Source organism: Cydia fagiglandana, chromosome 8, assembly GCF_963556715.1.
Source record: "Cydia fagiglandana chromosome 8, ilCydFagi1.1, whole genome shotgun sequence".
Lineage (NCBI taxonomy): Eukaryota > Metazoa > Arthropoda > Insecta > Lepidoptera > Tortricidae > Cydia > Cydia fagiglandana.
In genome coordinates this window covers 6212438-6240105 of record NC_085939.1, presented here as the reverse complement: position 1 = coordinate 6240105, position 27668 = coordinate 6212438, and the positions used below count along the sequence as shown (strand labels likewise).

The 27668-nt window shown below is 36.7% G+C and overlaps 2 protein-coding genes across 2 annotated transcripts in view; one reads left to right on the top strand and one right to left on the bottom strand.

Moving 5' to 3' along the window:
• The window catches only part of LOC134666553 (uncharacterized), a 33049-nt gene extending 12284 nt beyond the window's left edge, over positions 1-20765 (bottom strand). The window contains exons 1-4 of the mRNA XM_063523749.1: positions 20455-20765; positions 7153-7371; positions 5677-5837; positions 3998-4138 (exon numbers count right to left, since the gene is read on the bottom strand). Coding sequence (XP_063379819.1) covers positions 3998-4138; positions 5677-5837; positions 7153-7371; positions 20455-20480 — 547 coding nt within the window. The 5' untranslated portion in view covers positions 20481-20765. The remainder of the gene's footprint in view (positions 1-3997; positions 4139-5676; positions 5838-7152; positions 7372-20454) is intronic.
• An 867-nt stretch (positions 20766-21632) lies between these two features.
• Positions 21633-22678, top strand: LOC134666557 (transmembrane reductase CYB561D2-like). The gene is made up of 2 exons (XM_063523755.1): positions 21633-22025; positions 22149-22678. The coding sequence occupies exons 1-2, from the start codon at positions 21807-21809 to the stop codon at positions 22659-22661; spliced, it is 732 nt and encodes a 243-aa protein (XP_063379825.1). The 5' UTR covers positions 21633-21806; the 3' UTR covers positions 22662-22678.
• Positions 22679-27668: the final 4990 nt, after the last annotated feature.

Sequence of the window (27668 nt, the reverse complement as noted above, 5' to 3'; positions counted from 1 at the left end):
TCTTAAACCATCCAATAACTTTTAACTATCAATGCCACATGTGCATAAGTGGTGTGTGCGGCATGTCATTTTGCCAACTATTCATTAAAATACGCTTTAAGTAAACTTGTTTAGAATTGATTTTTCAAAAGCTCATACTATTGATAAATTTAACTGTCAATGACATATCTAGATAAGTGGTAGAATGTGGTTTAACCATCTTTTCTTTAAAATACACCTTAAGTCATCGAGTATTAATATGATTTTTCAAAACCTCACAACATGTCACGCTATCATTAGTCACATAAACGTTATCCTCGCGAACTATTAATTAAAATACGCTTTAAGTAAACTTGTTTAGAATTGATTTTTCAAAAGCTTAAATCATGGATAAGTTTTAACTCTCAATGACATATGTGGATAAGTGGTAGAATGTGATTTAACCATCTTTTCTTTAATATACACCTTAAGTCATCGAGTTTTAAATTGATTTTTATAAACCTCAAAACATATCACGCTATCATTAGCCACTTATACGTTATCCTCGCGACTTTTTACCGAATTATATCATTTATCAGATAGTCGTCATATCATGCATTAAATGATTAATGATATGGTGACATAACCATCATAGCCCTCCAGGTCGCAATTCTTAACCGATTCTCGTGAAATTTTGTAACCGAATTCTATAAACCGATAAAAAATTTTTGTCGAGCCAGTTTTTGAAAATTTATCAAAATGGAAAAGTTGTGATAGCTCTCGCTTATACAAATAGTCGTATCGGTATCATAATAAAGTATTATTTTTGAAACATGTTTACAGATTAAATGTCAAAAAATTCAGAAAATTTATTTTGCTGGTTTTGGAGGTATTAAGATATTTAGTTTTGTATGTCCGGATGTTCTCCTCTACAAGTCGCAATTCTTAACCGATTCTCGTGAAATTTTGTAACCGAATTCTATGACTCAATAATTTTTTTTTGTCGAAACGGTTTTTGGAAATTTTTCAAAATGGAAGAGTTGTGATAGCTCGCGCTTAAACAAATAGTCGTATCGGTATCATAAGAGTGTATTCTTTTTAAGACATGTTTACAGTTTAAATGGCCAAAAATTCAGAAATTTTATTTCGCTGGTTTTGGAGGTATTAAGATATTTAGTTTTTACTTGAGAATGTGTAGCTAAATTTCGTCACCTCATGTAAGAACTATCATGGTGTATTTTGCAAATGTTCGCTTTTTTGTTTGCACGGAAGGTCTGGGTTCGATCCCCAGTAATTATATGCTGGGATATAACTTTATGTATTTTTTTACACTTAAATTTCATATCAATTGTTGTTTTTATTTTATTTTTTATTTAATTTACTCAGTTTTAAGCTCTGCTCGCGAGGTCTACAGCTCACAGAGCCACTAGTAATTAGATGTTTTGTTTAGTCACGGCACAAGGACTGCCTGTTGTGTTTTTAATTCTAAATTGCGCAAAGCCGCAACGAGGATAAGTGGTTTTCCCAGACTAATATTTATAAGATATGAATAATACGGATTTATGAAGTCATGAATGAGTACCTAAATAAATTCAGAAAAGGCTATCTTATAAACCTAGTAGGTAAAATTATGGGAAGAAGATTGAAGAGTACCTGCAGTATGTACTAATAACATAAGTATAACTCGTAATATGTTCCTATTCAAGAATTTAGTTAAAATAATTGACACGCCACATTGATATGAAAACATTAAATACCTACCTACCTAAATGTAGATAAGTGACGTACTCGTATTTGATCGAGCGTGGCTCGACGTCACCAGTAGGTATGGCAGCGACCAGTATGGTCATCAGTCAGTGGATACGTTTTTTAAAGATATCGAATTATCGACGTGCCTATAGATGCATTTCTGTGTCCCTAGTGAAAAAAGGTATAAGTCTCGGGCAGCGCGGTTGTAAATGGGTATAAGTTCCAAGTAACACCTGTGCCCTTTTACTCCTAAGCTGCGTGAGACTTGTACCCTTTTTCACTAGGGCCACAGATTTGGTTTAAGTTTTATTATCGTGCCGAAGTAGCGATGTCCTTCACGCTATATGTAGTTCGATTTTTTTAGTATGTATTAGAAAAAGACTACACGAATTACACGATCTTGACGTGTCTTTTAAATGTAAAACGCTTTTTAAAAATCAGTAACTATAAATATTACTTATGAAAGCAAAATAATGTAAATAATCGTACATATATGATTCATAGTTGTTACATATTTGCCGTGACTTATTTTTCAAAGGTGTTTTTCAATAAATGGGCACCTAAAGATTGTTTACCTTTTTTCTAATGCTAAAAAAACTAACTATAAAAAGTCGAGCGAAGCCCGACGTTCAAAGAGCGCTTCGCGCGCTTTTCTACACTGGGGCCTGCGGCGCTCCGGTGGTCGCGCGACCTTTTATACCTAATCTGTATTTTTAGATATGAGTAGGAATAAAAGGCTTCATAATTTATTTTAAAAGTAGACAGAGTAACGTTTATCGTATCTTATATTATTTTAATATCCTTTCCTCTGTTAGTTTCATACACTATTTACTATGAATGTTTTGACAGTTAAGTACTATAAAAAAATATTTGATACACCCTATCTACGTACTTACTATGTTGTACAGTCACCTGCAATGATATGTTACTCTTTGAAGGCTTGTGAAAATTGTGACACGCTCTTATAGCTCTACAAAATAAATAAGCTCGTGTCAGATATTTTTGTGTTACATATTATTGCAGGTGACTGTACATTAATCTATTCGCCGCAGCATAAGACACCAAGAATAAGAAACAAGAGCTAAATCTGAACCCGAATCCACTTCCATGACATGAGAAAAGGCCTTGAACTTATCTAATATTTGTAATGAGGCATGACGTCATTCATTCATGAAGGCCTCGCTCATCAGTCAGCTGAGCCTCGACCAAAATGGAGTTGTGTATAAACTTAATGTTTCTACTTAGCACGTGGGCAGTGGGCAACGAAGAGCAGGCCGTGATTTGGCTATGACTAATAGAGTCTATAGTTAGCCACATTACAAATTTGTATTTGACTGTTGACATATTTTAAAATTTTTAAATAGAATCTAGTCGTAGTACAGTCATCAGCAATAGTATCTTACACAACTAGGGCCGCAAAAATATATGACGCGCTCTTATTGCGCTCCAAATAAGAACGTGTCACATATTTTTGCGGCCCTAGTTGTGTAAGATACTATTGCTGATGACTGTACCCACCAATTTATCATTTATAAGGTGACTGAAATTATAATGCCATCCCTCTCAATACTGGGTCTGTACAAGTATAGAGAAAGATAGCAATATGATTTCATGTTATAGTTCGGAACAGTAGTTACTACTCAACTCAGTGGTTACTACTGGCTGTGGCAATTTACCCCTTACTCATAAACGCGCTACAAACCTCAATTATAGCTAATCATCGTTTGTCCTTAGGGGCTGTCCATAAATTACGTCATCGATTTCTGACGATTTCCCCCCCCCCCTATAATCATCCAAAAATCATGCTTCAAATGACCCCATTTCCTCCTACTTCATGCTACCGTCATCCGATGTCCAGACCCCCCCCCCCCCCTAATTTGAAATGACGTAATTTATGAATAGCCCCTTATCTGTCATTTTGACTTATGTATTCGTAAGAAAAGGATAAAACATAAATTAACTTAATCAGGCCCGTAAAGTTTTATTAATAAAGGCCCACTTGCACGTTTCACTAACCCGAGGTTAAGGGTTCCTGGAGTTACCAAAGTTACCAGTGCAATTTGACATTGTGTTAACGGTTTAATGGCTCCTCTACACGATGGGCCAACGCCGGCCACTCCGAGGGACGCATTTATGCGTTAGAGGGAGCAAATGATATTGCTATCTCATTCTACCGCATGGCTGCGTCCCTTGGAGTGGCCGGCGCTGGCCCATCGTGTAGAAGAGCCACAACGGATTCACCCCGGGTTAGTGGGATGGTGCAAGAGGCGCTCCGGGGGTTAGTATTTACCTTCGTCAGTGAGATGCGGCGGGTGCGGGGCGGGGGGCGACTCGGGGCGCACGGGCGTGTAGAGCGTGTTGTAGGGCGGCGGCGGCTCGGGCGCGGACGCGGGCGGCCCGCTCACGCAGCTCGGCTGCAGCGACGTGGTAGCTGCATCGACCAATTACATTGTTAGCAAGGGCTTAATGGCTCCTCTACACGATGGGCCAACGCCGGCCACTCCAAGGGACGCATTTATGCGTTAGAGGGAGCAAGTGACATTGCTATCTCATTCTACCGCATGGCTGCGTCCCTTGGCGTGGCCGGCGCTGGCCCATCGTGTAGAGGAGCCATAACACACAATTATCAATGGTGAAATAACTTATATTTTCTATGCGTTTACGTAGGGTGGGATGGATGGACAATGTCGCAACTCAATCTGCATGTTAATCACAACTTGAATACCTAACCTAACCATTATGTCTTAATCGTTTTTCATTCCATCCATGGGAGATATATCCTCGGCAATTAATTATGTTAGTTTATTTAATAAAAGCTATCAAATTCCCATTTTAATACAAGAGAGTTAAGAGTCTCTGTAATAAAGGTAGTACCCACCTAACTTAAATGAAGAGTTCCTTTTATTTTATATGTTAAAAGCTTAACATGTATGATAGCTAAGCAACAAAACATACGTTTAAAAACTAATATTTAATCGGTTTAAACATACGAGCCATAACGAGTCGGATTTCACGATCATTGGCAATGTAATGATCGCGCTCAGACACTGACAGTGCGTAAACAAATCAACATGGATACGTCATCGCGTCGCATCGCAAGTGTGACCTTGAATACTTGGAGCAGCACCTTTTATACTTTTATATTCGTCTCGTCTGGTCCTTTCTCACGAAGACAAAGATGTAAATATAAAGTATCACCGCGGCAAATTGAGGCCGATGTGATGTCATAGGTCATAACTCGCCATCGCTTCTTTGTGTATACGATTCAGCTGATTATAGGTACTCGTGATCTATAGCAACTGTACACTTATACCTGGCGTATTAATACAACTTAAGACTTAAGAAATAACGCACCAACTTGTAATAAATAAACTCCTATTTTTATGAACATATTAGGTAATAAGGGCATTCATTACAGTAGTTTAGCTACCTTTAACGAATGCTATTAGACACACGTTCCAGAGCAATCGCCAATATAGTTTATCAGAAATAGATAACACGGAGATATGACATCATTTTTCCCTGATTCATTTATTAACCAAAGGTACTTTTGACCATTATTATACAAATTACTCTAAATGCTTAAGTAGTTTATTTACTATTTTCATTGAGCTTTATTACGGAAATGATGAAATGACGGGCGAGATAGAGGTATGGAAGAAAAAGACATGCTGCGCCGACCCCAAGTGAATGGGACAAGGGCAAGAGAATGATGATTGAGCTTTATTAAATAAGTATACCAAAAATACTCATTTCTACACAGTGCAGAAGTAGGCAGGTACTTTCAAGATAACCTCATACAGTGTTTGGTTGTATTAATTCTTACTACAGACAACCCCTTGAGCCCCAGGGATTACACCTAAGTTCCGAGGTTTTTGACTTTTCCTTTCTCGATATCGCGTCCTCGAGACTGGACCGGGCACAGCAAAGATTAGTGACATAGGTAAGAACACCCATGAGAGGACTTACAGGCGAAGACGCGGAAGGTGTCCGTGTTACGCAGCACGTAGACCACGATGGCGACGGCGGCCACGAACAGCAGCACGCCGCCCAGCGCGATGGCCACCCACACGTACGCGGGCGACACGGGCGCCGACACGCACTGCAACCCCTGCACGTCTTCCGTCAGCCTGCATGGACACGGCGCACAAAGTTAGTCAACAGATATAACTCGGCAAGTACACTTTTTACTTTATAAAAAGGAGGGGGGGAGGGTGATAAACGGTTACTTAATAAATTAATAAAATGCACTACGGGACTTAATTGCGTATCTAAGTTTTACCTTTACCTCCGATGTTTCGAGGACGACGTTGTCCTCGTGGTCTCGGAGAAGACTGACATACGCGATTAAGTACCGTTGTGAAATTTAATCATGTTTAAAAATCGTGAAACTTTAAATAAGTGTTTTACTTAATAAATGTCTGATTTATGTCTAAGTTAAACCTATAATAGGCCTTTGGATACCTAGTGCTCCTAGTAGTATTGTATGTACCTATACCCTCCAGAACTAACTGGAGTAACCAGTTTATCTACCTATCGGTAAGACAAACTAAAAAAGAATAATATAAGTTCCATTATTTTAAAAGAGTATACAATACTTCTATATGTACAGTAAAAGTATGTGAGTACATATATTGTAATTTTTATGAGATAGCAGGAGTCTGTTTAATAATATTTTACAATTAATAATAGAGCCTAACTACGCTCTACTACATTTATGTAAGTAAACAGTGTAGAGTTAATCTGGTTTAAAAGATGTAACGCTAGTTTATTTAGTTAGCGGTAACAACAATGTGTTATATGACGCGTAATCGCGTTGGCAGGCGACACGAGTGACAAATATCAAAGAGCCATGATTGCCATGAATCATGTAGCTAGGCACCAGTCAAAACACTCGTAACATCAGGTCATAACGACAAACCGCCCGCGATGTTCAATTGGTATCCTATCTCTTGAATACCTACTCGTGATTACGGTAGGATACGGGTTACGGAACTTACGGATCACATGTCGGTAAATAGGTGCAATCAGCTGCAGCAGACACCTACGTGATTCCGCTTGGATACAAACTTCCATGCAAGTGGTGTACGTTATCGACCTGAGTAGGTGTCTAAGCGCCACTTGCACCATCCCATTAACCCGGGCTTAACCTGTTAAACCTACAGTTACTGGTTACCAGTAGAATTTGACACTGGTTTAAAGGATTAACCGCTCAACCCCGGGTTAGTGGGATGGCGGGCAAGTGGCGCTAAGTATATTTACTACGTAAAGGCCCCTGTACACAATGTGCCAGCGTGAGCGTCTGGGGGACGCATTTATGCGTTAGAGGGAGCAAGTTGGTATTGCTGTCTCATTCTAGCGCATGGCTGCGTCCCTTGGACTGGCCGGCGCTGGCCCATTGTGTACAGGGGCCTTAATAAACTAATAAATAGCTAAGAAATTTACCCTTCAAAGCAAACTCCGCAATCAACGACGGAGGTGATGCATTTTTTGTTGGGGTCTAGCGACGGCCTCCGGTTGAACTCCGCGCAGTTGATGCACTTGCGACACTTGAACACGACACGGTCGCAGTAGTAGCCGTCCGTGCAGTTGTACTGGTAGCCGTCGCACTCGATGGGCTGCCCCGCCGCCGCTGCCCAGCAGGCTGCCACTAGCAACAGCGACCTGCGGACATATCACACTATTAGTACAACGAACACATTACACAATGACGGTAATCGAGTAATGGTTACGCAATCGTAATGCGTGAAAGAGCTTGTGTTCTCTTATTTTTATACATAAAGTATTAACCCTATATTCACTCATAAACATAACAAACTTACTATGATTATGAGTATTACGACCCAGACCATAAAAACTACTTAAATAACTACAAGTAAGTAGGTATTAATACAACTAATACCTAGGTGTGTAAATAGTATTACACATAATTAGCTATTACTTCCAGTTTAATATTGTTTCATTTTATACACCTCTTCAACCTATTCCCTATGCATATGAAATAATAGTGCGTTCACTCGGAGCACGAATACCTACTAAACAAGGTTGTAGCTCAAACATACACAGCTTAAACATACACGTAAAGGTCATCAGGTTATTGACTGCAGTCAAGAACCTATCAAAGATTATGCACTAAACATAAAGATCTTCATAAAAAAGTAGCAATATCTCACTCAATTACTGCAAATAAGAAACACCAATAGGATCGGCTAACCGCCAGCTGGTAACAGTGTGACTCACCTTCTAGAAAGATCGCAAACAAAAGCAAAGGACCTGTTTTACCTGATCATAAAAAAGGTCCATTTCGCCCGCCATTTCAAAGAAACAATTATTACTTTTTTCAATTCTGTGATCAAAACATTTTTTCACAAACCGGATGTTAACAGGAACTTATTAGATATTATTTTTTATTGATATTTATGAAGACAAGTATATATTATGCATGTTATGTAGGATGCACTTACGAATACCTAACTGTAACTTGAATGAGTAACATTGATTTGGTAGGTAAGGTGCTTCACGGAAAAACATTACCAAGAGCATAAACGACCTTCAAAGCTCATTTAAACAGGCGTAGGTGTAATGAACAAAGTACAATACCAAATGTTACACTTATACTCGCATCGTAGGTATATGATAATACATATACATATGTATGTTTAGAATATTTGCAAATAGGCTTATGTAATAATTTTTTAGTAATAATTTGGTTTTTTTTTGTTAATAATAATTTTTTTACACACACACATCGAGACACGACACGAGGGACAATTACTGTCTAGAGTAATTGTCCCTCTACTTGTCTCTTGCGAATCTACTCTAGATTACATACCTACCTGCACATGGGTAAACAAACGATACATGCCTTCATGCATTGACTCCCTCATCTACCTGCGTAGTAACACTGTATATAGTAAACAACAAAGCTGCAGCAGTAATAATATTGTACATGTAAGAACGCTATTAAAACGAGCTTTGTTTATAAGTCATTCGAAGCGTGCGCAACGGAGACAGAGCAGACAGTCACATATTAAACTTGTACCCTCTACTAGGTTGTTGTTTAACATAACAAGTAGGTTTAAATAAGTAAATGCGTAGACACGCTTATTAGTAGGCTAGTTATATAAGCAGAGTCTGTACGCTAGCCGCTGTGACGTGGCCTAACATCACACGATAATGGTGCGGTCCTTCATACCGTTGTCCTTATCAGTCAATTAATTGTTGTGCTTACTGAGTGTAATGCAATCAGGATCTACAGTTTCGCAATATATATTAAGTACACATGTAGAGAAATAAAGGGAGTCGCAGTAAAACAATATTGGGAAGGGAACCCTTAATCTAGATTACGTAGTTAAGCTAAGCCTCCATGGATGATCTCAAAATCTTAGTGAAAAAAAGAAAAAGCATTACGTATTACAGGATAAAATTAATCACCAAAGGTTAGAGACGTGCAAATTTTTTTTAAGCCGATTTCTGTGGACGAAATTTAATTTGTAGATATAAGAAAGATTTAAAAACGCTGTTTTAGACAGATTAATTTATATTACATGCATGCACTGAAGTAATTGAAGACTACCTGTAATTACAATTCAAATTAATTAGACATTAATTTAAATAAAATCGTTCGTTTACGACTAAGACTTTAAACACTTCACACACCTTAGGGCTTGTGCACAAATCACGTGAGGTTCGATAGGGGAAGGGGGGTCACGAAAGGAAACCTCACGTGTATTTTTCTACAGTGAACGCAACTAAGAAAAAAAACCTACCACATGAGTAGATACTTTTTCTCGGTTTCGTTAAACATAAATCTTCACTCTGCACTTCAAAATAGCGAGTCTATTTAACGAAAATAGAAAAATAAACAAGATTTCCTATATACAATAACTATTTATCTTAAAAATAGGTCGAATGAAAAAAAATACACGTGAGGTTGTGTGGGAGAAAGGGGGTAGCCAAAAACCTCACCAAATATCACCAAGGGGGAGGGGTGCTCAAAAAGTAGCCGATAACACCTCACGTGATTTGTGCACAACCCCTTACTTAATTCAGTCCTGCTAGTCTAAATAGGATCTTTAAAAAAATGTTCTTAGTGGAGTCACTGGAGTCAGACTCTTACTAAACGTGGTTACACCTTTACGATTTAGATGTAAGATTCTGTCTGAATGAAGTAAAATGTGTGAAGCGCTTTAGCTTGCCGGCTGGCGAAGGTAAATTTTATTCTAATAATTATTTTAAAAATAAACTATAACCTCGTGCCGCCCAAGAAAAAAAACGCAAGATCAGCTAAACGCCCAGTGTGCAATATATGAGCCATAATATTTTGAAGTCGTAACTGCCCACGCACTTAAAACATTTTTTTTTACACAAAACTCAAGCAGGATTTTTTTTATTTTTTTCTGGGTATAAGTGAATAAAAATGAATACAGTAAACTGAATTCCACCTTCGTATCTTTTGTTCATTTAAATGCACATTGGGTTTTTGATTGATGTTATAAAGTAATAAAATATATTTTTTTAAATCAACTTTAAGGCACGTAATTGCGATAATGTAGCCTCTGACTATTATTATTCTGCTTAAATAGTTACATAATAAGCCACGTAAGACAAAAATAATTAGAAAAAAAAATTTTTAGTATTGGGCTACTTTTTTATGTATGTTAACATTCATATTTGACATCGAAATGCTTTATAACAAGGTCTGAAAAATAGTTAATAAACTTCCTTAATATCCTTCTTAATTATATATAAGTTATTGTATGTTTGCTGTGTTTCAGTATCACTGCCTTCGAAACTTTATTTTGCACTAAGACTGTAAATATCTGGTTCATCACCAGAAGGTTAGTATCCAGGATCACAAATTTTATTGTGTGATTGCAGAAAGTCTTCCAGCTCGTATTCAACAAGTAAATCATCATGCAGACCTAAAATAAACTATCAAAAAAGAACCTTCAGTTGTAGGTTATATTATGTATTTTTATAACAGTAGTGCCCAATGTGCAATATGATGAACATAATCTTACGATAAAGAAAAAAAAAAGTTTATTTGTGCCTTTGTAAAAAAATAACAGTATATTTTAATAAAACAAACATTTAGGATAATTTTTATGTCACTCTCTAAACGATAAAAGCCATGATTCATTTAATAAATTAAGATTATATACCCATGTGTCGCGCGTGTTTAAATAATTGCGGAAGTACAACACTTGTCTATGAATATCTGTCAAACGTCAGCTGTCAAAATGGTCGCCACTGAACCGACCATTCACGACCTCTAGGTAAATTCGAATTATGCGCGAAAATTTAAAACTTACATCTGATAAACTTTTATGTACAGCGTATTGTACACTGGGCGTTTAGCTCTGAATTTAATTTCTAAAGTCTGGGCAGTTATGCTGAGTGTCACTTTGTACAATGTATTGCACATTGGGCGGCACGAGGTTAATTTCTACTTTCACTATCTACCGCCACCAATGATAAATAGGCACATGTGCATTTAATTCTACGATAAAAAGCAGATACCTACGAATATATACTACATACCTACCTACCTATACGAATACGATTGAATAATAAAAAATCCGGAAGTTGACCTATATGTATGTATGTATAGTTTTTAAACGATATGAATCATAACAATGAATTATATATATCATATTTTATAAGTATTTGTAGGTAAAGTCCCACCCTCATACTTATCCATATTTACAGAGATGTGACTTATTTGAAATACTTGTATTTAAAATGCAAATACAAAATGCAAAATACCTATTTTGTATTTTGTATTTAAATACCTTTTGAAGAAAACTATTTTGTATTTTATTTGAAATAGTTTTTGGGACCTATTTTCTATTTTCAAAATACAAAATACTTTATAGTAGGTAGGTAATGTAGGTAGGAGTTACAATCTCTTCTGATGTTACAATCCTGGCAACTCTCTCATTCTTTTAACATGGAACTGTTGAATCTTTTCGTTTAGTAACGTCGCACATGACCACAAGCGTAGCGAGTGGTTAAAAAAGTGGAATTTTGAGTGTTGCGAGGGTTTCAAGGCACGAGAGGAGAACAAACTTTTCTGTCCTGGTGAAACACAAACGAGACGTTTTCATCACACTAACGAGACGCATTATACTAGCTGTAAAACATTACAAATTAATGCTCTAAAAGTTGGCCGTTAAAAACCATCATCCATATACCTACATCCTACCGGTTAATATGAGCAAACGACTAGAAATTTTCACTTTAGATAGAGGATTGAGTTCAAAGAATAAAGAGAGTCTTTTCAACTCGGAAATTCCGAGTAATACTTTTTAATTCAGACTAGGTATTCACTACTCAGAGTACCTTTTATCGCAAAGTATTTGTATTTTAAAAAGTATTTTGAAAATACCTATTTCGTATTTTGTATTTAAATACAAATTCAAAAACTATTTTGTATTTTGCATTTGAAATAGTATTATCAAGGAAGTATTTGTATTTTGTATTTAAATACTTTTTATAAAGTATTTTTCACATCTCTGCATATTTAGGTACTTAGGTAGTAAAATGACAGCAGTTAGAAGTTGTTTACAGGTTTTTTACCATGCACTCCCGTTTGGAAAGTCCCGTGTTTATTCCTTGAAATCAATGTTCAAAGTTGAATTTGGTAAAAATTATGAATTCACATCAGCCGCTAAAATTAACTTTTATCCAATGATTATTGATTCTTAATAAGAAATTTGTAAGTACCTACTTCATCTGTAATGATTTACGGCTAATATAGTTTCCTTGCGATGGTGAGGTGAATAACTTTAGGAAAGTTTGTTCACCCCTAACATAAACATAATATATTATGCACCTTTTTCGTGATCTTAAAAAATAAAAAAGGAAGCAGGAACATATTAGGTATAATAAAGAGAACTATAAGACCAGGGTTATTATTCCGATCGCCTACCGAGTACGCTAAAATTGATCAGGTGTACTTGAATCTGATCTCCGTTCACGTACAACTGTTACGATACTTGATGTCGCTTTAACTGGCTCACTCGATAAGGGGTCATCCATTAATTACGTCACACGTTTAGGGGGAGGGAGGGGGTCAAGAAAATGTGACATATTGTGACATGGGGGAGGGGGGAGACACAAACTTTGTGACGTCACTTTAACTTCATCAGTAACCGAAAATTTATTTAAATTATTTAGTTCGCTGTACATTTAAATAACAAGTTTTTAAAACGAAAATAGTTTTTAATCGTTTAATTTTCTATCCTAAGCAGTTTTGGGTTATAAAATTACTAATATTTATATCGTCAAAAATATTTTGATAAAATATTAATAATACTTAGGTACTTACTTAATTCGATTTGGCGATTTCGTAGAAAAAATGTGACGTCACACTAGGGGCGGAGGGGTTTGCCAAATGTGACCAAGTGTGACAAGGGGGGCTGGGAGGGGTCAAAAAACCTAGAAATTGGTGTGACGTAATTAATGGATGACCCCTAAGAGATAGGATGGAAATATACAGGAATCGAAATGAGAAGGAGGATGCATCGTCGTCCCACGAGAGAGGAGTCCGCGCGGCGAGTCGTCGATCTGCTAGTGATTATTCACTGCACTATTTTAATGCTGAATCCACACGTGTCCGCGCTACAGCATCCCCCGTTCGTCGATGATGCAATCACGGCTAGTGCTAATGTTAGTGCTAACTAAAGCCACGCACAAATCTGTGTTGTCAATAGTAGCAACAACTAGTAAAGTATACAATCAATATACGAGGTACGTAGGTTAGGTAATATTTTAGAGTGAATGCATGCTTCCCCCTCCGTACATAAAATATACTAGGGACGTTCAAATAAATAATCAGCTAATAGTAGTTTAAGCCTGTACGCATTTGTACATAGGTATTTAGATTAAAAAATATTTACATACGGACAGAAGGATTAGGCTACATTTCCACCAAAGATGTACGAGGATGCGTAGCGAGGGATGTGTTTGTCATGCCATGAAGTCCATGAACCAATAGACACTTCATTTACCTATTTACGCAGTATTTAAATAATGGTGACTACATTTAGTTTGTTGTGCCTACTATACCTACCTGCATATATTCGACAAAGCTAGACACATAATAAATGATTAAGAGGAAAGGTGATGGCCGTTTCTCCATACAATCGTAGTCCCCATTTTCCTCTCTGGATATTGACATTATGGAAAATGTTTTTAGATCATTGGATGTATGTTAACCATAATTTTGCCCCTACCTACGTTTATTTAGATTTTTTGAATATTGGAAACTTAGGAGCAAATAGAAAATTAAGTGTTCTAACTCTTAAAAATTCGAAAATTTCAAACAGGGGCATAGCTGTGCTTAGTAGCTTGATATACAACAATTGTGTCAAACTATTTTCAAAAAGAAAGACTACTTTTGTATGAAAAGGTGATTTCCTACACTAATACTTATTTTTCTATAAATAAAAAATTTAAATTTGTTGAATTACGTACCTTATCATCTTTCTGATGCATTTAACAGCTTATAACCAGAGAGCGCAACTTTGGTGCCGATGACGTCATTATGACGTTAAGTCGCATATAGGATGTTTTTTTAAAACAACATTGTAACACCTCAATGATTCTTAATAATGATAATATATATAGTATATAATTCTTTATTTATAAAAAACCGGGCAAGTGCGAGTCGGACTCGCGCACGAAGGGTTCCGTACCATAATGCAAAAAAAAAACAAAAAAAAGCAAAAAGAAAACGGTCACCCATCCAAGTACTGACCCCTCCCGACGTTGCTTAACTTTGGTCAAAAATCACGTTTGTTGTATGGGAGCCCCATTTAAATCTTTATTTTATTCTGTTTTTAGTATTTTTTGTTATAGCGGCAACAGAAATACATCATCTGTGAAAATTTCAACTAGCTATCACGGTTCGTGAGATACAGCCTGGTGACAGACGGACGGACGGACGGACAGCGAAGTCTTAGTAATAGGGTCCCGTTTTACCCTTTGGGTACGGAACCCTAAAAATGCTTGGTAATTTACACAAAAAATAATGTAAACATTAAAAAACGATACGAAACGATCTCCTTCTCGTTCAATATGCTTTGTTGTTTTCAAATGTTTCTCTATATTGCTTGCTTTTGCTGTTAAATTTTGGTCACGTTTTTTCATTTTTTACAATCAGAAAAGGAGATTTCTGCAAATACGGCTGCAAAGACTTCATAGCGACTTCAAACAATAATATTTCGGTTATATTTTACTAATAAAAAAATAAGTAAACAGTAATTGGTTGTCATTTCCAACAATCTTGTTTTTAACAAGACAAAGACAGTTAGTTATGTGTTTATACGTGGCCAGTACGTATAAAAACTCTCAAGTTTCAATATCAGTAAACTAAAGAGGCTAATAAATTGTTATTTGTTTAAGTATCTATAATCTAGATAACAACACTCTGTATTTAGCTTCACGTCATACGTCTGTCATCGGCACCAAAGTTGCGCTCTCTGCTTATAACAATTGATAACAATAATATTTCAACCACTTTGACAATAGCTAAGCAGATAACAAACACTTTACAGAACTTCAAAAAACCTCATTAGTGAAATGACGCTAAAATTATACCTGTGAGGTTGGTTGACAACAATACAGAACTGGCAGCTTGCGGTCCTGTCCTGACTCGTCACGTTATGTCTTCCCTACAAGTTCCCTATCCTAAGGTAAGTAGGACTTGTTTTGAAGAAACATTAACTTAATAATAAGTAGTCAAGAGCGAGTCGGACGCTTGCTATTAATGGTTCAGCCATCTTGCTACCTGTGTATTTACAAATATGATATGAGGTAAGTACCTAATAATGAACAAACTCATTTATTGTATAATAAGTGTTATAAAATGAATATAAAACTTAACTACAACTAAAAAATTAAAATACCTATCAACATTAGTACATATACCTAATTATTTTTATACGGGGGAAGGAAGGCTTATTTTTTGTACGTATTTGTTGTAAAAAAACGGAAGTTACGGAAGAATTCATCATTCGTGCGTGTGTCTATGTCTGTCCGTCTGTCACGACACAGCCCATTTGCTCGGAAACTACTGGACCGATTGAGTTGAAATTTTGGTAGTTAGACATAGGTACCTAGTAATTTTGCGTTAGCCCTAATCTTAAGAAAATAGGCGTAAGTTTAGAGATGAGCCTTGGGATAAGGAACCCTAAAAAATTAAATGAAATAAAAATTGAAAGCAACAAACTTTAATAACATTTTAAAATAAACCTTAAACTATAGACGTGATTATAAAAAACCGGCAAAGTGATTATCGGACTCGAAAATAGAAAAGGTTTCGCAAATTAATTTTACAGTACATACCTACATGCATATGTTCTATACGAAAGCTTAAAGGGCCATTATTATGTACTGTAAAAAGTTGTACGATACACGTGTGAATAGCTATTTCGCAACTCGTGTCGATTTAAAACACTCCCCTCGGTCGTGTTTTAAATTATCGCCACTCGTTTCGAATTTCCTCTTTTCCGCACTTGTATCGTAAATAACTATTACCTACCTATTTCTTTTCTGTTATTAATTTTTTGTTACAAGTAGGTACAGGAAATATAACTTTCTGTTATTGTAGTTGTTGTTACAAGCACCTACATTCCATTTGTTCAGAGTTAATGTGAAATTTAATTTCATACAAATATAAACATGCAAATTGATAGATTAGGTACCAAACCAACTGATACGAGTATGCTCTTGTTATGTCCCTACATTGACGACGATGTGTCCCTGACATTGTTTCGCCGTCGCTCAATCCGGTTTACCAGAATTGATCACATTCTCTACCATCCCTCCCTGCGATTTGCTCCTAGCGAGGCAGGTATGAGTCACCGCAGCTTGGCGATAGCGGGTGCCTTGCGCCGACTGCCACGGCGAAAAAACATAAACAAGAATACAGATGGAAACCCGGCAACCATTCGTTGCGCCGCGAGACGAGAGGGTGAGGACCGGGCCTGCCGGGCGACCGGGCAATGCCAAGGATCGCATGATGAAATATTATGCAATCGCACATGGCAACAATAATAGGCGGTACCTATGTTGAGGTTTTGAGGTACCTAGATAATAAAGAGGTATTAAATAGTAAGTAAGTATCGTACTATATTTCATTCATAAAAAAAGATAAGAGAAATGTACAGTAGGTATTGATAATTACGTATTCTTAAGTACCTCATTGAACTTTGCACTAAGACATATTTAGTCATTTAGCGGTTATACATGTAACTAGAAGGATAAAACATATTGAAGTGTAATTTTTAAAGAATAAAAAAATTTAAGGAAAAGTATGGTATGACAATTAGACTGGTAACTGTCAATGTAAATATTATCGGTCTTTATCTTTGTTGAGAGGCTAATTGAAAATACGTACGCATATTTAATGATATATTTTGCCTAATTAAGACCCCTGTACACAGTACATCCCTTTACGTACCAGTGTCAACTTTGAGTCAGGAACTTGTAAGTTGACCAAATACTTATTTCTAACAGGCCTGTTTGTTAGTTTAACGTGAAATTCAGAGGCGTTGTTTTTTTGATGTAACTATGTACCAGTTAGGGTCAGTAAACCTAGGGTCTTGAATATAGTCCGACATGACTCGTCGTCTCTCAATCCAAAACAATGAAAAATTATGGGGTAGGTACCAGTGGCGGCGCGTCAAACATATCCATAGGCAAGCCGGGGCTGATTTGGCTTACATATTTCCTTTACAACTCTGCTCAAATGTCCAAAATCAGGCAAGCCGGTGGGAATCGGCTTTTATGGACGCGCCGCCACTGGTAGAGGTACTTCCCGTTGACCTATAGACTGCCTAGAACTATGAAATTTGGCAAGTGATCGTAACTTTCAATCGGTAAAAACAATTTCAACCCAAATGATTAATTAGCATTAATTACGTTAATATTGTACGTTAATATAATCTTAATTTACCATTTCAGTTGGAATTATCTATACCAATTCCGTTAACACCACTCCGCTGCACCAAAAATGCTGTAAAAGTTACGATGTCTGGTAATAATACATACTTATATCGTCTTACACTACAAGTATTGACAGAGAACTATAAAATAGTGAAAAATAAAAAATAAATTAAGTATGTTAAACTTGTTCGGATCCCTCGGCAGGCGAGGATAGACATATTATTTTTAGGCGAAGTTAATAGGCGAGTTATGGGTTTTTGACAGTATTACTTTCCGACGTGTCGGAAGCCGGTGTTGCTCGAAGGTATTACCACAGAATAATTAATAGTACTACCGTACAGAAAGGAAACTTCCTACAAAACCGAAGTTTGACAGCAGTTCAGGGTAAAATCATGCTGTCCCTTTCTAATATATGGCACTATCCCTTTCGGCTATTTAGGGTTGTCAAAAATCAAGTGATTATCTGTGGTCGTGCACGCAAAAGGAAGTCAAGTGGTGCCAACCCTAATAATTGCTCGGAGCAATGCTGAGCCGAGCGGAGCCGAGTTTGACCGAAGTCCGCACCCCTGGTATTACCATTGTCTAATAAAACATGGTCTTCTCTTCCCAGAGTGACACAGGCCTACGTCACAATAACATGGCCGCTATATATAGCGCTATCGCATATTATCATATAAGCGCTGTCGCATGATGACGTAGGCTTGTGTCAGTTAAGTGACCTAGAAAAGACGGGAAGAGAGTACCAGGCGGAGTATATTATTATACAATGGGTATTACTGTTTACTAGTTGGCACCTTGTCCACCAAAACAGAGTCATAGGCCAATGGGGTTGGCCGGTCGAGTATTTAGCAGATGGCGCCAGCATAGCTTGCCCTGTCAAACCCTAGAATTGGGTAAAGTTTTTTTTAATGCCCTTGGATGCGTAAAGGGCTGGCCTTTTAAGCCAAATCTCATAGGCAAAGGGGCAAGCTATGATAGCGCCATCTATGCAAAGCTTTGACGGTTGCCAACCCCATTTTGTACCATCATCTGTATCCGCTACTGCTAACATTGGACCCTGCTGGTCTTGTTATATCGGCTTTACTGTGCAGCGAAACAGACCTCCTAACAAGTACGAAATTTGGATTGGCTGATAGGGCATAATCTGCCAATTTGGTTGGCGCGTACCATAACCACTTGCATAATTCAAAATAAAATCCTTACAATAGCACTTTTGTTTATTAATCCATAAATAATGCTGTTACTGATAAAGTTGAGTGTTGAGTTGATCAATACATTCTCAATTTTTTACTGGCTTTAAATAATTAAATATTTTAAAATAATTTTTCCTTTCAACATCTTAAAGAAAAGTTTTGGGAAAACTATTTTTTAAGCTTATTATGGAGTTTAAAATTATGAGACTTGTTTTATTGTCATACATGACCGTCTTAAAAAAAGCTGATAGGATTAGGGTTACCAGATGACAGGAATTTTCCTGATATGTCAGGAATTTTGGCCTTTTGTCAGGAATGGGGGGGAACACGAAAATGTCAGGAATTTTTTGAATTGATAGACTTTTTTATAAAGTACCTTTTTATTTACATAAATCAATCCAAAAACATTGTAAAAAAAAATGAGATCCACTCAACTTATCAATAACGTTGTAATTATTAATTAACAAATCTTTACTCAAGCATACATACATAGATGTTTTAGTAATTGCAAAGGCAAAGATAACAATAGTAGGTAGGTAGGCAAACATCTTGTTTAATCGGACTAAACTTAACTACTAACTCACCTAAAAAATAAAAATTGTACCTGGTAACCCTAGATAGGATACACTTGGTGTTAATAGCTTTTAGACAAAGTTTATTATTGCTGTTCTTTTTAAAGCTACTCTTAAACTTATCAACTGGTTGATTATTTGTAAGAGTTGTATTGTAACTTGTAAGGCATGAAGGTCTGTTACTACTTGACTTTATTAAATAAGCAAAAAATAAAATAGGTTGGTGGTCCGGATCCTGACCGCGGTAGGCCATTTGGTGACCCCTGGCCTATAGTAATAATTTGAATGGACTTCTGCATACGCACATACATGATTCAATTCGGAAGAATTTGGAGGAAGCAGCATTGTATTTCGTGAATCGCCATCTCTCTCTACTCACTCATCAACAATATAGTCCAGTGAGCAAAATGAGCCTACAAACAAATGGCGTAAAATTAAGGAGGCCTACACCCAAAGGGTAGAAAAAGGCTAGAGAGAGAGAGAGAGAGAGAGCAAAATGAGCAGTGTTTGGGGGTTTGGTTGTAATGCCGCGGGATCTAGTAGAATTTATTGTATGGATGCGGGAGTAAGCCCGCAACATGGATTGAATTTTTCACAAAAACGCTATCTTAATATTTTTGAAATACCTACTAAACTATTTCATAAAAAAAAACATTATTTACCCCTAGTTACAACCAAATCGAGATTTCCAGATTACTGGAAATTAATGATATATAGAGAAGTGTTATGATGCGCATCTCTAGAAGCTTTCAACATTGTTCAGGTTTAAAATAATTTTACTATTGCATTTGTTTTCATTAGAAGACTACCAACTAAGAAATAATTTAGAAACACTCACATACCTAAAATTCTTTATTTATGAAGTTTTATTCTAGATAATATTCTGAAGTTCATGTATGTTTGTAAAATTAGGTTTGATTTGCATTGAAACTATAATACCGTAAAAAATTAAATTTTAGTTATGCATTGTACACTAATAAATAAATATAGTAGTAATTTGTTAAATAACTTTAAAGGTAAGTACTTACAGTTTGGATTTGAGAATTCCCTCCATCAGTGCTAATGTTTTGGCAACGAACTAAAAATTTTCTACTACATACACTAACTAAAACTACAATTAACTACCATCAGTCAACTATAAAGCGTAAACAAACCCATTTCATAAAAGGCACATGAAGTCTTTCAAGTTGACCCACCACTTTATATATTTTAATTTAATTCAAAATTAAAAACTTGACTCACACTACACATGAATATAATTTTATTTAATGTTAACAATTATTTCTTATTTAGGTGCACTTTACGACCGGCTCACGCGCGAAATTTCTTACAACTGTGACGTTAATGATTTGTCACAAAACTGAAGACGAAATATTCATATGAATGAATGCGTTGCGCACGCGCATCATGCGATCTTGTCGCGGCCTATCTGACAAGTTTCAACCTGTGCGGATTATCTCGGTCTTTGTTTTACTTACGAGATAATTGTGTGACAGAGGGAAACAAATATAAATCGATAGAAAAAAAACACAAACCTGCACCATAATGGGCTCCACAGACGTCGTCGATAGTTGAGAAATTTTTGACATTTCGAAGGACTCAATAGATTTTCGGAAAGAGGAGTGGAAAGCAAATAATCTCCATCAAATCTCCAGTATTAATAATATTTTTGTTATATTTTTGCTAACAATTCTGATTTTTAGCGCAATTTTACTACAAAAATATATCTGTTCCATGCAAGTAGCTCAGTCAGTAGGAGTAGCTGAGAAAGTGTCTTTGTCAGTCTCATTTTAAGATCTCTCTCTTTTACTCCAATGAAGGCGTAATTAGAGGGATAGAGAAGACGTGTAACGACCAAGGGTATCGAAAGTCAGAGTCAGAGAGAGGGTTACTGCAAAACAAACCATTCGTACTATCATTCGTCTATTTGCCTCTCTTTCGCTCTTGCGTATTCGAGTAATATGTAGAGAGACAAATTAATATACATATAATATATAGATAGGTCCTCAAGATATAAAATTCTACAGCCTACAACTTTAATAGTAAAAAAAGGCGCGAGGTTCACATTTTCTATGGGTGCGATTATTAACCTTTGGCGCAAAGAATATAATATTCACTAGACTTTGGCGCCTATATTTTTATCAGGATTTTCTAAACAGAAAAATATTGCTCATATTTGCCATTGTCAATGTCAACTGTCACTTTCACATCGACTTGTTATCGTCGTTGTCGTCGCTCGTCAATAATTTCAAAGTATCATTTTTAATTTACAATTTCGCCGCAGGATACGCCTCTAGAACCTAAAACTGTAATTACTGATCTTCTACAATTAATAAAGTGTAGGAATATTAAAAATACTAATTTCGTCACCAGTTTTTGAATGGAGAGACTTGATGGTGAAACCGAAATGCCAGCACAAGACAACACAAACTCTGAGCAGTCTCGCCTCATCGGCTCCAACATGCCCAGCAGGGTTAGCTACATGAATCTCATAAGCAACCTGAGTGCGGTAGTGCTCGTGGCCATCGTCATCTACTGCTGTGTCGCCAAAGGGGAGACCGTCTTGTTTGCTCTCCATCCGATTTTGATGGCTCTTGGGGTAAGTTTCACGAATTAAATGGGGTAATCTCGTGTTTTAATTTTTGCTTTTTGCCGTTTTTGCTGCAGAAATAGGAATAAAAGTGCAGATATACTTATATCTTTTCTTTAACTTTATTTACAGTGGACAGTCTTCATGACATCTGCTGTGAACGCAATTACACCTGGAGATCTGGCTACAGAGTGGATGCCCATTCGTCTGCGCAGCGCGCGCCACTGGGTATTGCAGGTTGGAGCCGGGATATTGATCTTAATTGCATTCCTTTGTATACTTTCAAATAAAATTATTCATGACAAGCCCCACTTTCAGACCTTGCATTCTAAATTTGGATTAACCGCCTTCATTTTCATGTTGGTGACCATGAGTGGAGGTCTTGGAGCCCTGTACAGTCTCAAGTTGAAACATTACCTGGCCCCTATTTATACCAAACTCTTGCATGCCTCTTTCGGGCTCTTAACTATTGTGCTTGGCAGCGTGGCAATAATACTCGGTTTCTTCTCCAACTGGTGGACATTTGGAGAAATATTGCAGTACACCAACTTGACATTAATATTGATTGTCATGCTCTTCACAATACTGCGCCCATGCTTAAAAGTATATTTCCGTTTAATGGAAAGAATTGAAAACGGGAATTAATTTATACTTGAGGTCTATCTTGAACTTAAACAAAAGTCAGCCTATATAGGTGATTATCACACTGACACTGCAACCAAAGCAACTATCATAGACATTCATAGCGCCTCATTCCCTCACCGTCACCGCATTTGGTTGCGGCGCCTGTGTGATAACCGCCTATTACTTATGGAATGTCTCATGACCCATGAACCAACAATAATGAGGCCAGTATAGTAGTATTGTTAAGTTAAATGGGTTATAACAATAAGTTAAGCATTTTGTGATATGTATTCAGACCTGTTTGTATTCTGTGTGATCTGTTTGTAATACCTTATATGGACATAATTTGGACCACCGTAACATAAACTTATTTCAAACTTATTAAAGTAGAATCTTACATATTTTTTTGTTTGGAATCATTAAGTAAATGAAGTTGAATCATTCGTTCTTGAACCTTGTGTTGTTTTCCATAAGAGAGAGAGAGAGAGGGAAGGGCTATTAACTTACGTATTATTGTTGGTTATTGGGACATTTTGTGTAGGTATGTTCGTGTTGCTTTAGGCTTGCATATTCAAATTAGCCTTTATTGCCGCGTAAGTTATAAGTTTACTAATTCGTGTAGGTACCAAACTTAATTTAAACTTAATGGATTTTTAATTTTATACAATCATCAAATATACATATTTGAAAATATTATGAAATATATTTCATAATATTTTCTTAAACTTTATTGTCTTGTATGCAATGATTCTTATACACAAAATCGATCGATGTTTGATTGGTCCAACAACATATCTTGCACCGTTGCACCACTTCCTAATTACATTTTTAAGTGTAGTTACCATCGCGCATTATAAAAAAAATTAAAAAAAAAAAAAAAAAATTCTTTATTTCAGACCAAAAGCGATCCATATTTTGTTAGTAACATTTTAGACTTAATACTATGTTAGTACCCTATATCTACTTAGACCTACCTATGACTAGTTCTGCGCAGTACTTAATGAGCGGGCAGTCGAGGCGCTCGTCTAACGCCCTTAGCATGCTGTTAGTGCTGCCGCGCACACGTCGTAGTAATGACGCCACTCTTTTCCGTCTAATGGCATAAAAGTCGTCCGTTCGCGCCTCGGCGAACATGCCTGACGCACTACAGTGCCTCGGCAGCCTTAACAGCATCCTAAGGATGTTATCAAAATGTTATGCATTATATTATCAAAATAAAATAGTTTATTTATGTTATCTACTATTTAATTAGTTATTACATACCAGTAAAATAATATAGGTATTGTATTTTGTTATATGCCTTTTTTATAGTAATAATAAATAATAAATAAAATCATTTTATTTCGGATATAAATCCATAGTTGTTAGTTACAAACATTTAAAAATTAACTTATAAAATAGTGTTAGTAGAATTACAATGTAATCTTAACCTAAGTACTTAACTACTTATTCACTACAGTGTGGAGTTTTGACCACTGCTGCAGCAGGGGGGAGTCCCACCTATCCAACAACGCTATCATGATACCGTTAGCGCTGCCCCGCCAGCGGCTAAGTAAAGAGGCGCACCGCTTCCGCATGATAGCCGCAAAGCCGTCGACTTGCGCCTCCGCAAACATCCCGGAGGCGCTACAGTGACGAGGCAGCCCCATCAGCATCCTGAAAGCGTTGTTGTATTGCACTCGTAGGTCGCTGTACGCCCGCTGCGTATAGCTACCCCACAGGCTGCAACTGTAAAAAGACTGGCAGTAAGCTTTGAAAAGCGTCACTTTAACTGCATGTGTGCAACGTGCAAACCTGCGGATAAGCATATTGCACCGCACGGCCAGCGACCTACGTTCCCTCTCTATATCACAGTTATCGCTAAGATCTTCGGTAACCCAATGACCTAAATACTTAAATTTACTTACCCTAAGCAGAGGTGTGCCATATAGAGATACATCCGGCAAACTGGTGTAGGTTTTAGATCTGGGCTTGAAAACCATTAGCTCACTTTTTTTTACATTGTATTTTAGGCCATGCGTTTCCGCATAGCCTTGACATATTGAAATTAGCCTTTGCAGCGCCCTGATTGAAGGGCTTAGCAGCACCATATCGTCAGCGTAACTTAGGTTATTTATACACACTCCTCCTACATGGCAACCGACTCTGGTGCTACTAAGCTCCTCAATCAGCTGGTTCATGTAAAGGTTGAAAAGTCTGGGAGAGGTCAGACCTCCCTGCCTCACCCCACACCCCAACCTGTACTCCCCCGAGACCACGCTTCCCCACCTGACTTGGTTTTTTTGGTGGTTATACCAGTACTGTAATAACAATATGCATTCAGGAGCCAGGGTTGTTTCCTTCCTTAACTTATCCCATAAGTAATAAGTCATATTACATGCATCATACTCGTACAAAAATTTATCGTAATATCCAAAATAAGCATTACCTAATTATAAAATATTCGTAGGTCAAACAACCTGTATTAATACATTTGATGTTCTCTGGTGAGAATTAGGGCTCAATGTTGATCTTGTCTTTATTTATAGCACAAGGCACATAATATTACAATTAACGTTTTCAAAATATATTTTAAATATAAACTTTACAATTTTACCCATATTATTAAGCATAATTAGTTTTATATTTCATATTTTAGTATTTAATCTAATGAGGTTGATACTGTTAAATGGTCAGTACAGATGGCGCTTTAGGAATTGGTTTCAATGGACATATAAGCGTATAACTGAGGAGTGAGGACCCACCGCGTGGATATCCGCGCGAGGATAATCTAAATTTTATTATGTGCATTTCTATCGCTCTTGCATATTCGACCGACAGAGAGTTAGAGATAATCGAATGAACGAAGCGAAGTGGTTCGCGGTAAGCCCTCTGGGCCGTAACGTCGTAAGGACGACTTGTTTCATTTGTTCGTCTATTTGCTTCTCTAAGGCTCTAATTTGCAAGAGATTGATAGACAGGCAAAAACGGACTATAACTCCCCAGGATTATAACTGCATTCGTTCGTATGTGAGATTAACATAAGAATATTATATGTTAAACCCTAGTATAAAATAAATCAGCAAGTGTGAAAATATTAACAAACAAATGTACTTAAGGGTTTTTCCCCTGGCGTGGCGGCACTAGCTTAAAAATCTCACCTGTCAGTTGGAACCAATTTACTGCAGCGCCATCTGTGCTAAGTTTTGCAGGTTTAAGGTTTAACCTCTTTGTTAAAGAATTTTAAGGACCAACCGAAAAACCGTGTAAGTAATTGGTATCCAATCAGAGTAAAAAATATGTATTAGTGTGTTAAATTAAAAGCCTAAACATTCTAAAAAAAACAGACCAAGTGCGTGTCGGGCCACGCATGAAGTTTCCGCACTTATTATGAGAAGGTTTTTGAAAAAAACTCATGGCTCAACCGATAATGTTCACAGCAATTTTCGTGGAATGTATTGATGAAGCTACTTTTTGTCTCTTTGTACGCTCGATCTTATTATTTATATAAGTAGGTACTTATTTTTTTCTTGATTTTGTAGTTTTCTTTTATTTATTGTGATATGTTCTCATACTTTTAATGAAAAATGTTTATATTTCCAAACATGTGTAGTAGCTAAAATGTCATTCTATGGAACTTCTATGTAAACTAACCGCCATATTGAAATCATCATTCAGTGACAATTTCAATATGGCGGTTTGTTTATATAGTTAGCAAGTTCCAACGAATGACACTTTACAATCATAGTTGAAAATTCACCGCTTTGTGGAAATAATTATTAAGTAATAGGAAATAATTATAACTATTAATAATTATTTCCATACTGCATTGTTCTGCCGCCAGAGTGCAGCACTAGCACATATTATTGTAAGTAAACCATAGATTAACTTATACATACTACTTTCCAAGTTTCCACCAAGTGACTTTGATGCATCAAGGCGGTTTGCTTACAGAGAGAATTTAGAGAGAAATAATAATAAAAATATCTGTCTCTCTATCACAAATCGCTCGAATATGCAAGAGTAATAGAGATGAGGCAGATAACGAAATATTGATTTTCGTGTTTCGCGGTAGTCCCTCAGTTTGTGCTTGTAGTGCCCTCTACGCAAAGTTTTACACATAAATATTCAATATGTACAATTTTTTTACACCTAGCATAAATATTTGCATTTATTAATTATCATAGTATTTTCGTATTGTATAGTTCGTTTTTTTAGCATTAGAAATAAGGTAAACAATCTTGATGTGTCTTTTAATTGACAAACACATTTTTAAAATATGTTACGCCAAATATGTAAAGGGGCCCACTGATTACCAGTCCGCCGGACGATATCAGCCTGTCAGTTGACCGCAAAAGGCCACACACTAACAGTTTTCTGTCAGTTTTCGGCCTGACGACTTACACGAACTGATCGTGTGTGGCCGCCTGACGATTCCAGTCAGCGCCGACAGATATCCGCCGGACAGTCCGTGGCCTCGAGTCCAGTCAAACACACATCATGAGGTAGCCGGCCGGCGATCGACACACGTTACAGCATTAGTAAATTCTATTTTATTCCTAATACTTAAGAGTTCATAGTCCCTAATAAGCAATATAAGCATACGACTTTTTGTCTTCGAACATCACGGATCCAATACTTAATTCTTTGAGGCTGATATTTGCTTGTAATTTCATACACAATTTACGGCCAGTAGACCTTATTAATCTTAAATACGGTAGGGCTTCTGTCAAATTGAAATAAAATTATTCCGAATGTGCAAACTACGTCACCAGATGTCAGTATAAAATTTATACAATTTTAAGGCCTGAATACAACAATGCGAAGGTTGCATGTATCTAGTTTGTCAAGACTTTTCTTTATTTATCATGTTGTTACCTCGCAACTGTTGTTTACTGTCAGTCAAAAATAAATGTCGTAAAGAGAATTATAACATAAACCTTATTTTTTCTCTATTAATTTTAAATGTGACATATTGTATTTGCGTGGCTTATATATTCGAAAATACAGACATGATTATTGATTGCTGGAAGTGTAACCGAGAAAAAA

Excerpts from the sequence above, each read along its gene's own strand:
- LOC134666557 (XM_063523755.1), top strand. The coding sequence starts at position 21,807 with ATGGAGAGACTTGATGGTGAAACCGAAATGCCAGCACAAGACAACACA. Across the intron at positions 22,026-22,148 it reads CGATTTTGATGGCTCTTGGG|TGGACAGTCTTCATGACATC; the intron begins GTAAGTTTCACG and ends CTTTATTTACAG.